General features: G+C 59.6%; 1 protein-coding gene across 1 annotated transcript; it reads right to left on the minus strand.

Annotated features, from left to right (window-relative positions):
* Positions 1-10,677: 10,677 nt before the first annotated feature.
* On the minus strand, positions 10,678-11,729 carry LOC149120707 (leukocyte immunoglobulin-like receptor subfamily A member 2). Its single transcript, XM_089320112.1, has 3 exons — positions 11,489-11,729; positions 11,031-11,127; positions 10,678-10,729 (listed from the first exon to the last, which is right to left on the minus strand). The coding sequence occupies exons 1-3, from the start codon at positions 11,727-11,729 to the stop codon at positions 10,678-10,680; spliced, it is 390 nt and encodes a 129-aa protein (XP_089176238.1).
* Between the last annotated feature and the right edge of the window lie 107 nt (positions 11,730-11,836).

The raw sequence follows: 11,836 nt of genomic DNA on the forward strand, positions 1-11,836 counted from the left end.
GCCAGGGGCCAGGAGCTTCTTCTGGGTCTCCCAGATGGATGCAGGGGCCCAAACACTTGGGCCATCTTCTACTGCTTTCCCAGGCCATAGCAGAGAGCTGGATTGGACGTGGGGCAGCCAGGACTTGAACCGGCGCCCACAGGGGATGCCGGCACCTCAGGCAGCAGCTTTTATCCATTAAGTCACAGCACCAGCCCAGATCTATTGATTCTGACCTCCCACTTCTGGCCCCACCAGTCATGGCCTCCTTTTGGTGAGCAGAATTTTAAACCCATCTTGAGTGACAGGTGTCCCACCACATCCTGGCCCACTTGCTGAAGGTCCAGGGGAGCAAATCCTGGCGTTACCCTCTCCGTGGGCGGCAGGGCCGGGGCTCCTGTGGACACTCAGGGCCACTGAGCTGTGTGTGGTCCCTGGAGAGGAACAGGACAGAACCGCACGGGAGCCTGCAGGGTGGTGGGCAGGGCTGCGGGAGGCCAGAGCCCCTTCCCAGAATGCACATGGGAGCCCAGGAAAGCAGCACCACCAGCAGCCCACCAGGGTCCCTGCCCCTGAGCAGGATTCCTGCAACCCCAGGTGAGCTCTGCCCACTTCCCCGAGGCTTCTCACCACTCATGTCCGGCCTCCCGCCTCCCCTGCCCCCGTGGCACAGCCTCTCTGACCCAGCGCTGTCCTCTCTCCAGGTCACTGCCGGCCTGCAGCCCGGGTCCTTCTCTGGCTGTACCAAGCCTCGGCCAGCAGAAGCCCGAGGCCCAGCAGGACCAAGCCCGCCACGCCCATGCGGATGAGGTTCTCCAGGGTGAGGTCCTGGGGTGCTGGGGCTGGGGGTGTGCTCGGAGGGGTCACCGAGGCTGGCCAGATCCAGTGACCCAGGACCCCACCTCCCCGCAGCTGCCTGAGCCCTGGGTCCAGCCTGTAGCTCACTCACCAGCGGGGGAGCCTGGCTGGCAGTGCGAGGGGCTGCTGGGCTCTGGTCCTCCTGAGAACAGGGACAGGATGGTGAGGAGGAGGAGACCCCGGCCTCCTCCAAACTCCGTGCTTCCGGGTCCCCACATCATGCACCAGAGATCAGCCTGGCCCTCGGATGAGCCGCCTCCACGTTACTCTGTAGGGCTCCCTGTGCTCTGGGGCCGCCAGGGGAGCTGCGCAGTGGACAGGCCACGTGGCACCCACAGCATGGAGAGCTTCTCCCTACAGGAGCAGGTCTGGGGCCCACCCTGGGCAAGGCCAGGGCAAACTGTGCCCACGCAATCTCTGCCCTGGTAGAGAGGCCCACAGCGTCCGGGGTGTGAGGACAGTCATGCGCAGGGCCTGTCCAGTGCTTCATCTGCTCCGGCCCTGTGGGAGCCTGGCCTGGGGCTGCCGGCCAGGGCGCTGGGCCGACCCCAAGTCCCTGTGTGACCCCGTCAGACCTTCTGCAGGGACCACTGAGGGCCCTGCTGGGTCAGGAGGGAAGAGGGGCGGGGCTGCACCTGGCTCTGCCCACACCCTTCTCCCTCCTGCCCTGCAGTCCCACCGCCCTCACTCTGGGTGTCTGGCCCAGGAGCCCAGACCCGCACCCAATTCCCATCTACACCTCCTCTCAGTGTCTCCGTGACCTACCCAGCTCCTGCTCAGGTGTGGCTTCCTCACTGTCACCCCAGCTCCAGGGCGGCACTGGGCTCTGACCAGCCAGCAGTGCTGAGGCAGACACAGAGGTAGCGCCCCGCGTACACCTCGGCCATGAGAGGGTGGGGAACGTGGCCTTGTTTCCGGGCTCCAGGGGCATCGCTCTGTCCAAGGGCTCTGGGATTCCCTCTCTATGCAGACGGCACTCCTGGGCCTCCAGGGTCCCCTGACACCACAGGGCCCCAGGCCTGCCCAGGGCGATCACAGAGCCTGACTCAGCCCGGAGGCTGGGTCTGGGGAGGGTCCCTGGAAGGAAACCAGAGGCTGGGTCCCAGGACCACGTCCCCTCGCAGGCCAGGACCCTCCCAGACGCCCTCCTCACCAGACAGGGCTACTGTCCCCACCCCAGCTGCCCGGGGTGGCCCTTGTCCCATGGGGAGGGGGGACCGGCAGAGAGGGGGCACGCTCACCTGCCTGCACTCGGGTCCTGGGCCCGCACAGCCCTGGAGGGGAGCTCCCCGTGAGAGGGTTGCCCTGCCCCTGTGCCCGTCCTCTCCTCCCCGGGGCTCCTGAGCCTGGGGTCTCCAGGGAGCAGGGCCTGTCTGTGTGTGTGTGGGGGGGCGGGGTCCCTCCCAGAGCAGGGTCTCCCCTCCCTGTCTTCCCTTCTCCCCAGGCAGAGCAGGACCACGAGGGCGGGTCATAGCATCCTCTCCACTGGCCCAGCACAGCGCCCGCGGCACGGACACACACCGGGTGTGGACGCTCGGAGGCCGGGTCCTCCCAGCATCGCAGGGCTGTTCCGCCCGCAGCCCCACAAGAAGGGGCACCGCCCCCACCCCAGCCAGGCCCTCAGTCCCCAGGATGGGGGCACAGGCGCCCTGCAGGGATGGGGCCCCGCCCCGCCCTGTCAGCCGGCTCCGCCCTCCTCTCCCAGGGCCAGGACCCAGCACCAAGGACACGGGCCTCCCGGAGCCGCCCCTCAGGTGGGCTGATGCGCCCCGGGGTGGGGTCGTCCCCGCCCTCAGCCCCTCCTGTGGGGTCGCAGCCTGGCCACTTCCGGAGGACGCAGGTGGGCGCAGACCCGCTCCCGCCCGGCCCGGAGGTCCCGGGGCCCGACCCAGGGCGGGGGAGGCCCGGACGCCCCCTCCGCCGCGGACGCCGCTCCCACGCCCCTCAGCCACAGCTTCCCCTGACCCGACCACCCGCTGCGGGGCCCTGAGGCCTCCCAGGACCTGCGCCGCCCCCTCCCTGCCGCCTGCCCTGACTCCCGGGGGAGGCGCCCTCACTGCGTCCCCTCACACACCCCTCTGCCCTGAGCCTCAGCTTCCCCGTGTGGGCGGACACGGACTCACCTGAGGCGGCCTCGCGCACACGCACACCGACTCTGGACTGCGCATGCGCATGCTGCCGCACGTGCGCAGACGCCAACCGACACGGGACTGCGCACACACTTACACAGGACTGCGCAGGCGCATAACCTCTTGCGGCGCTCAGATGCTGCTGAGGGCGCGGTGGTTGCCGCTGTCTCCGTAGAGGAAGAGTGCGGGTCCTTGTAGGAAACGTGAGCCCTGACTGGTGCTGTGCATGGCCCTGCAAGTCCTCGCCAGACCAGGTGGGCGAGAAGAAGCCACAGAAGCGTCCAAATTGGGAAGGAGGAAGCCATGTCGGCTCTCTCCTGATGACGTCATCTTACCTAAGACTACCTCTGTTTGCGGATGACGTCATCCTACCTATAGACAACCCAACGTCTCAACCAGAAACTGCCCTCACTGGTCACCGTCAGGTCGCAGGATCGCGGTCCACACACGAACTCCCGTCAGCGCTCCAAGGGAGATCCACACAGCTCCACTTAGCAGAGCCCAGACCTCCAGCAGCCTGGAGTGAATTCCTCTGCTGCAGGAGGTGAATGCAGAGACCCCGCGTGGGTTCACAGCGCATCTGCAGCTCCGGAACGGGGGGATCAGACCGAGGGGCGCAGTCGGGGGGCTGCCATGGGAGGTCACTTGCCATGCACATGCAGGGGAGACGAGGGAGGGAACGGGGGTTCCGTGTCACCCGCTTTATCGCCTCGCGGCCGTGGAGAGACGTGGGACTCTGCACAGCACCTTCCCCGTCCGGAAAAGGGAGCACGGGCTCCGTCTCCTTTCTGAGCTACAGAACTGCGAGGACCAAGGCCATCTCCCTGCAGGTGCAGGAGGGAGGGTGGGGGCGGGAAGGCGGGTTTTCTGTGCTCCCTGGAAGTGATGGTGAACAAGGCCCCGCCTGCCTGCCCTGGCTTGTGCCCCCAGAGCCCTGAGTGCTCGCCTTGAGGGAGATGACAGTGGCTGGATTTCAGAGACAACGTCAGGGACCGTGGCAGGGCCGCTCTAGCTCTGGGAGTCCACACCTGAGACTGGGTTTCTTCTCTTGTCCTGGGGCACAGGGACCGGCTCCCCCCACCTCCGCCAACACAAACTCTCTCCAAACACCGACTATCATTATGGAGTCAACCCCTGTGAGGACGAGGCCAATGTCCCCACGGAATCTCCCGGGGTGGCGCGGGGGTCCACCTCTAGTTTCACATGAGATTCTGATCTTCTATTTTTAAATTCTGAAAATTTGGGAGGCTATGAGAAAGAGTGAGTGTCTGAGTGAGCTCCATCCACTGGTTCACTCCCCAAATGCCTATCATGGCCGGTTTGAACCAGGGCCAACACCAGGGGCCAGGAGCTCCATCCATGCCCCGACACAGGAGGCAGGAACCCAGCTACCCAACCCAAGACCACGGCTCCAGGACCTGCATGAGCAGGGAGCCAGGCCCAGACCTGCAGCCGAGAATTGAACCCGGGCCTCCCTTTGTATCGTGGGGCCTTTGTTTCCTCCTGAGGTCGGTTGTTCTCGCTGAGGGTTCAGCTGCAGTGGGTTCTGCTCCCCATGGAGTGGCCCCAGCTCCCTTTCTGTGGTCTCCCCCAGTACCCCCGGGGGCTGGGTGCCCAGCAGACGGCAGCTCTCTGGTGGATAATGTGGGTTTGCAGGTTCCCCCCCACTTGGTCAGACTCAGCCTCGTGCTCTCGTGAAGGCCATGGGTGTTGATTTTTTTTTTTTTGACAGGCAGAGTGGACAGTGAGAGAGACAGAGGAAAAGGTCTTCTTTTGCCGTTGGTTCACCCTCCAATGGCCGCTGCGGCCGGTACGCTGTGGCCGGCGCACCGCGCTGATCTGATGGCAGGAGCCAGGTACTTATCCTGGTCTCCCATGGGGTGCAGGGCCCAAGCACTTGGGCCATCCTCTACTGCACTCCCTGGCCACAGCAGAGAGCTGGCCTGGAAGAGGGGCAACCGGGACAGAATCCAGCGCCCCGACCGGGACTAGAACCTGGTGTGCTGGTGCCGCAAGGCAGAGGATTAGCCTAGTGAGCTGCAGCGCCGGCCCGGGTGTTGGGTTTTCAGGACTTTGCTTCCAGATCTGCAGGTGCAGGCTCCCTGCGTGTGGTTGCTGGGGTCCAGAGACACCAGTCCCCTCCTCCGGAGACCTGCAGAGTTCAAACGCGCTCTTCCGGAGACCTGGGAATCTCGGGCGCTCTCTGGAGACCCCACACACCAACTTCCGGAAACTGAGAGACCCCACACTTCTCCTCCGGAAACCCGGGGAGTTAGAAGCACTCTTCCAGAAACCCCGCACACCCCCCTTCCGGAAACTCAGAGACCCTGCACTTTTCTTCTGGAAACCGCAGACGCGCTCTTCCGGTAAGCAGGGGTCCCAGACACCCCCTCAAGATACATAGGCAGGCCGCCCTGGGGGTAGAGCTGCAGTGGAGCCTGGGCCTCCCTGGGGTAGAGCTGCAGAGGAGGCTGGGCTGGAGCAGGTGTGTGGCTCTCCACTTCTTAGGCGTGAGTTGTGTTATGCCCAGATAAGTAGCTCCCCAGGAAGCCATCAGCGACCAGATCACACCGAAATGCAAAGGCAAGGTTTATTTTAAAAGTACAAGACATGGCAGGAATTCATCTGACCAGCCGATGCAGGGGAGGTCAGAGGAAGACCCAGGCGTTTGTTTAGGAGCACTTTTAAAGGAAAAAAACCACAGGGTTACATCAGCCGGGGCTTACAGGACGGGGCTGTTCTGGGTTTTTCTTATTCGAGGAGGGGGTCTCCGTTTGGCTTTGGATTCAGGGAGTTACCTCATTTGGTAATCTCTACTGAGCTGCCTTTGGTCTGCTGAGCTGTCCTTGGTAAGCTTTGATATCCCCGGAATGCCTGAATGCCTGCTTTTACAAGGACTCGGGTCTGCTATGGGAAATGGAGGCTCCTTTTTATTTAATTTTCTGTACATGGAGTCACTTTGGCTCTTCAGGTTGCATGTAGACTTCCTTCCACGCAGAAAGTGCTGGGGAGGAAGGGTGAGGTTCCCTTGGGAACTAGGAGCCCCAGATCCGCAGCAGCAGCCACGCTCGTAGATCCTCTGGGTCCCTGCTGTGCTGTGCTGGGGACAGCTCTTTCCTCCCATCTTCTATGTAGTGACCCATCACCCAGTCCTGTCACACAGCTTCCCAGGGCGGGGCGTCCTTGAAAGTCTGTGTCCATGTTCCTCAAAACTGTCATCAAAGTCATCACCAACAAGGGAATCACAGGGCCTAAAGAGACAGAGAGAACCAGAGGTAGTGTGAGATCCTGGAGAAGATAAAGGATTAGGTTCCGACACAGGAAATCTAAATAAACCATGGACTAGTTGAGCTAAGGGTGCTGGGAAGAAATGTGCCAATATAACCTACATTGCTAACATGGAGCTGGGTGAAGGGTCTATAGCAACCCCATGTGGTAACATCACATTTGTTCCCTAAAACCATTCTAGAAGTCTATTAAAAATCAGGTAAAATTCCCACATGAGGGCTGAAGACCTTGGCTGTCTCCTTACCAAGCACCACCAACTCTAGGGCAACACTGGGGCTGCCCAGGCTGATGCTCCTTCTGTGGGCACTGGTATCACCTGGGGTGTTGTATCCGTGGGAGTCCTCCCTATGTCTCACTAGTAACACCCTGCAGTGTTGTATCCTGTGAATCCTCCCTCTGTCGGCACTGGTAACACCCTGCAGTGTTGTATCCTGTGAATCCGTGCTACGTTGCCACTGGTAACACCGTGCATTGTTGCATCTGTGGGAGTCCTCCCTCTGTCGGCACTGGTAACACCCTGCAGTGTTGTATTCATGGGAGTCTGTGGGGAGCAATCCGGACTGGACTGAGTTACTGGAATTAAGACTTATTCTATGCATCTGCTCTCCCACAATATGGCGCTGGGAGAGAAGTAAACAGCTTCTGCACAGCTGCCTCCAGTTCAACTAATAAACTGTAGGACTTGCTACTGATTGGTGGAGAGCAGCGTACTCGGCGTGTGGGCAGCCGGGTTGGGATTGGCGGAGGAGGACTATAAAGGAGGAGAGAGACGGCATGCACCAGGAACATCTAAGGGGAACACCTAAGGGGAACACCTGTGCAGCCCCCGAGAAGAGCCGGCCGGCGGTGTGCCGCTCCCCTGCGGAAGTGGGGAATGTGGCCAGGGGGAACTGCCCTTCCACGGAGGTGGAAGGGATAGTAGCCAACCCGGGAAGAACCAGCAGCAAACCCGGGGAGGGCTGAGCAGATGAAAGAACAGCGCAGGGTCTTGTGTCGTTCCCCCACGAAGAGAGGGAGCGACATAATGGTGCCGTGACTCGGATATGAAGCCTAGGCAGGATTCAGTGTCGTTCCTCCACGAAGAGGGGGAGCGACAGGAGTCCTCACCCTATCGGGACTGGTAACACCCTGCAGTGTTGTATCCATGGGAGTCCTGATGAATCAGCCTCCTTCTGCAACCCCAGTTCCTTCTCCACCACCTCGTGTGTGGCTTCCCAAGATCTCCAGTTGGTACAAGGAAGATACAGGGGTTTCCTGGCACGGGATCTTCACACACCTACTCCAGGCAATCACAGAACCTAGTCCGGCAGATATGATAGGAATAGAAAAACCCCTTGGAAGAAAATACAGCCTAGAGTTTGGTGGACTAGCAGAGAGAAACCATTTGTTCCTGTTCTCAGGAATGGGAGGGGCAGAAATACATTAAGATGAGAGGCCTATCGTTATTTTATTTTAAAATACTTATAATTTTGTTTGAAAGAGGAAGAGAAAGAGGGAGAGATCTGTTGTTTGCTGGTTCACCACCCAAATGCTGGTAATAGCCAGAGCTGCTCTAGGTTGTCAGGTGCCTGGAGCTGCAGCCAGATCACCCTCCTGGGGGCAGGAACCAAGCATTGAGCCACTGCCTGTCTCCTAGGTGTGCAGTAATGGAAGCCACCTCAGAGGTAGATCTGGACCTAACCCAGGCACTCTGCTGTGGGATTCAGGCATCCCAAGCAGTGACTTAACTGCTGTCCCAACTCCCACCCTATAATTCTGTTGTAAAAATGTGTTAGGCCAGCACCCAGCTCACTAGGCTAATCCTCCACCTGCGGCACCAGAACCCCGAGTTCTAGTCCTGTTTGGGGTGCTAGATTCTGTCCTGGTTGCTCCTCTTCCAGTCCAGCTTCTGCTGAGGTCCAGGAAGGCATTGGAGGATGGCCCAGGTCCTCAGGCCCTGCACCCACATGGGAGACCAGGAGGAAGCACCTGGCTTCTGACTTCAGATCGGCGCAGCCCGCCGGCTGTAGCAATGAAGTGAACCAACGGAAGAAAGACCTTTCTTTCTGTCTCTCTCTCTCTCTCACTATCTAACTCTGCCTGTCAAAAAAATGTGTTAAAGAAACCCAGTCATTTGTGGAGAAATGGGTGGGACCAGAGAACATGAAGTGAAATACGCCTTCCCAGGAATCCAATGTAAGTTCTCTCTTCTATGGGAAAGTTGGAAAAGTTGACCTCGTAGCAGCACAGTAGGATGGTGATCAATAATGCATCAAAGGCTCTTGTGGGAGAGATGGAAGGAGGTTTGGTCCACAGGTCCCAAAGTGTAATCATATAGAAGGAATGGCTCTAGTCTGCACAGCACAAGGAGGCAACTGTTGCTCACATAACCTGTTGTGTGTGTGTGTGTGTGTGTGTGTGTGTGTGACAGGTAGAGTTATAGACAGTGAGAGAGACAGAGAGAAAGGTTTTCCTTCCTTTCGTTCACTCCCCTAATGGCCGCTACAGCCAGTGCTGAGCTGATTGAAAGCGAGGAGCTGGGTATTTCTTACCGGTCTCCCATGTGGGTGCCAGGACCCAAGCACTTGGGTCAAAAACTGCTGCCACCCAGGCCACAGCAGAGAGTGGACTGGAAGAGGAACAACCGGGACTACTACCCGGAGCCCCAACCGGGACTAGAATCCGGGGTGCCGGTGCCACTGGCGAAGGATTAGCCTAGTGAGCCACAGCGCCAGCCCTGTTGAGTGTTTTAATAAAGAACTCAACAAGAGGAGCTGGGGGCCTCAAATACAAGACATGACGAGATGGGAACACCCTGGTGAGATCAGCACACCTTCGAATTCCACGCTGCGCCTCCTAAATTATTATGTGTGCATTTAAAGGGAAAAATAGGTGGCAAATATGTTTTTGGTAATTGTGTCTTCCTCATTTGTTGAGCTGAAATTCACAGAGCACAGATTACAGACCTGACAGAAATTTAACTCACGGCTGTAGCTACCTCTCACATTCACTGTGTCATGTACCCTCCAGCACCTGTCACAAACATCTTCATTAACAGAGACAGAAACCCCAGACCCACTCAGCAGGAGCCTGCACGCTCCCTCATACGCCCGAGTCCACATTCTGCCCTCTGAATCTGCACCCCCGGGCACCTCTCAGAGCAGAATCAGAGCATGGTGTCTGTGACACCGGCTGATTTCTGTATTGTCATATCTCAGGCTTTCTCCACGATTATCCAGACCCTCCTTCTTTTCTAACAGGAGAGTATCAGCCGTGTCTACAAACACCGCCTGTTGTGGACCACTCACCTGTTGTGCTTCTTCTGGTTGCTGGCATCTTTGGGCTCATGTGAATGAGGCTGCTCTGAACCCGTGGATGCAAACACCTGCTTGGGGTCCTGCTTCAGTCCCTGTGGTTATATGTGCAGGAGAGGAACTGTTGGATTGTCAGGCACTTATGAGAAACAATGTTTTCCTTCTTTAGTGTGCCGAAATTCAAATAACATAAAACCAGCCCTTTAAAGGGTATAGTTTGCTGACTTTTAGTACATTCACAATACGTACAACTTTAACTTTTTAAAAAAAAAATCATTTATTTGAGTTACAGAGCTAGATAGAGACCGAGAGAGAGAGAGAGAGAGAGAGAGAGAAAGTCTTCCATCTGCTGGTTCACGCCCCAAATGGCCACAAAGGCCTGAGCCAGGGCTATGCCATGAGCAGGATCGTCTTCCCCATCTCCCATGTGGGTGCAGGGGACCAGGGACTTGGACCACCTTCTGCTGCTTTCCCAGGTGCATTAGCAGGGAGCTAGAGCAGAAGTGAAGCAGCTGGGACTCAAAGCCACGCCCTCATGGGGTGTTGGCCCTGCAGGCTGGGGATTTAATGTGGTGTGTACAGTGCCGGCCCCACATGAACTCTTCTAGCTCCATTGTCATCCCTCCAATCACATGCCCCACACTGACTAAGCTGCTCCAGTCCCCCTTTGCCCTAAGTAACTGCTTGGCTTCCATGGAGTTTGGAGTTCTGCTTCCCTGCATATCACTACGCAGCAGGAACCCGAGGTGCACAGCGGGGCCCTGACGGAGGAGCCCCCGGCACCCGGCAGGCAGCGGGGGGCGTCTCTTCCCAGCCCGCATCACAGACCTCACGGGGCTCCTGGAGGGTGGCCGTATGACGGCTAGCGGCACCCCCACAGAAAGCATGCTTGTTTCAGAGCGGCCGCTAAGCAGTGCCCAGACACCCGCCCGTCAGACTCCCGGGCACCGGTTCCCATGTGACCCTTCTGAGCCCCCACACGCAAGGCGTCCCAAGCCCAGGGAAGGACTCGGGGCCTGAGAGGCCGTGAGCGTCCCGTGTGGGATGGACCTCGCCCACCCTGAAATCCGATTTCGCTCGTTTATTGTTTCTTGGCGCAAGCTCCGTGTTCTTGGCTGGAACGCGGATTCTCACGCATGCGCACTGGGAACTGCATTCATCAGAAACAGAGCAAAAGGCTCCCTGAGGGCGGGGCAAGGCGGGAGGCGGGTGCGGGTCCACATGCGGCCTGAAGGTGGCGCTGTCCCACCGGAGAGCCAGGCAGGACAGGACACAGCCACAGGGCAGAAGTCCACAGCTGAATGGAGGAAGAGCCCCTGATGCCCCCAGACAGCTCCCAGCACCCACACCTTGGGGGACGGTTCCCCACTGTGCCCGCAGAATCCCCCCGTCCCTGCCCCTTAGGGCGTGGCTTCTCTGACCCAGCGCTGTCCTCTCTCCAGGGCACCGCCGGCCTGCAGCCCGGGTCCTCTTGTGGCTGTACCAGGCCTCCACCAGCAGAACCCCGAGGCCCAGCAGGACCAAGCCCACCACGCCCATGCGGATGAGGTTCTCCATGGTGTGGTCCTCGGGCGCTGGGGCTGGGGGTGTGCACGTAGAGGGTCACCTAGGCTGGCCAGACCCAGTAACACAGGACCCCACCTCCCCGCAGCTGCCTGAACCCTGGGTCCGGCCTGTAGCTGACTCACCAGCGGGGGAGCCTTGCTGGGGGTGGGAGGGGCTGCTGGGCTCCGGTCCCCTGAGAACAGGGATGGGATGGTGAGGAGGAGGAGACCCCAGTCCTCCCCATGCACTCAGCACTGAGGACCCGGACGCTCAAGCTGAAGTCCTCTGCTATTCCAACTCCCTGGTGAAGTACCCAAGGTCCCCTCCCCACCCAGCCTTCTCCTGTAGACAGCGCTGCACTGACAGGAGGCTAGGGGACAGGGCTGGGGCCCTTACCTGACACCTCGAGCTGCAGGGGGTCCCTGGGCCATGACCACAGGTAGGGGTCGGTGCTGTGGGCGCTGTAGCACCTGTAGGTGCCCCAGTGGGCCGAGGTCACAGAACCCAGCATGAAGGTGGCCTGAGCAGCCATGGCCGAGCCCGGGACATGCAGGCGCTGGGGAGGGGCGCCTGAGCCCACTTTGTGCAGGAGAAAGGTGTCCATCGCCTCCTCAGAGCCACAGCGCAGGGCCACCATTGCTCCCAAGGCCACCGAGGGCCCCGCTGGGCCTGCAGGGAGGGTTTCCTGTACATTCCTGGGAGAGAGGACGGCGTGTGGAGGGAGCATCCCGCAGCCGGCAGGGT

The sequence above is a fragment of the Oryctolagus cuniculus genome, chromosome 18 (assembly GCF_051225735.1).
Source record: "Oryctolagus cuniculus isolate XC-2025 breed Fujian yellow rabbit chromosome 18, ASM5122573v1, whole genome shotgun sequence".
In the NCBI taxonomy this organism is placed as follows: Eukaryota; Metazoa; Chordata; class Mammalia; order Lagomorpha; family Leporidae; genus Oryctolagus; species Oryctolagus cuniculus.

Bases quoted from the DNA above. Each gene is read 5' to 3' on its own strand.
- LOC149120707 (XM_089320112.1), bottom strand. From the start codon at position 11,729: ATGGTGGCCCTGCGCTGTGGCTCTGAGGAGGCGATGGACACCTTTCTC. The intron at 11,128-11,488 runs GTAAGGGCCCCA...GCACACCCCCAG, and splicing joins CCTGCAGCTCGAGGTGTCAG to CCCCAGCGCCCGAGGACCAC. The intron at 10,730-11,030 runs GTACAGCCACAA...CCCCGCCCTCAG, and splicing joins GTTCTGCTGGTGGAGGCCTG to GGAGCCTTTTGCTCTGTTTC.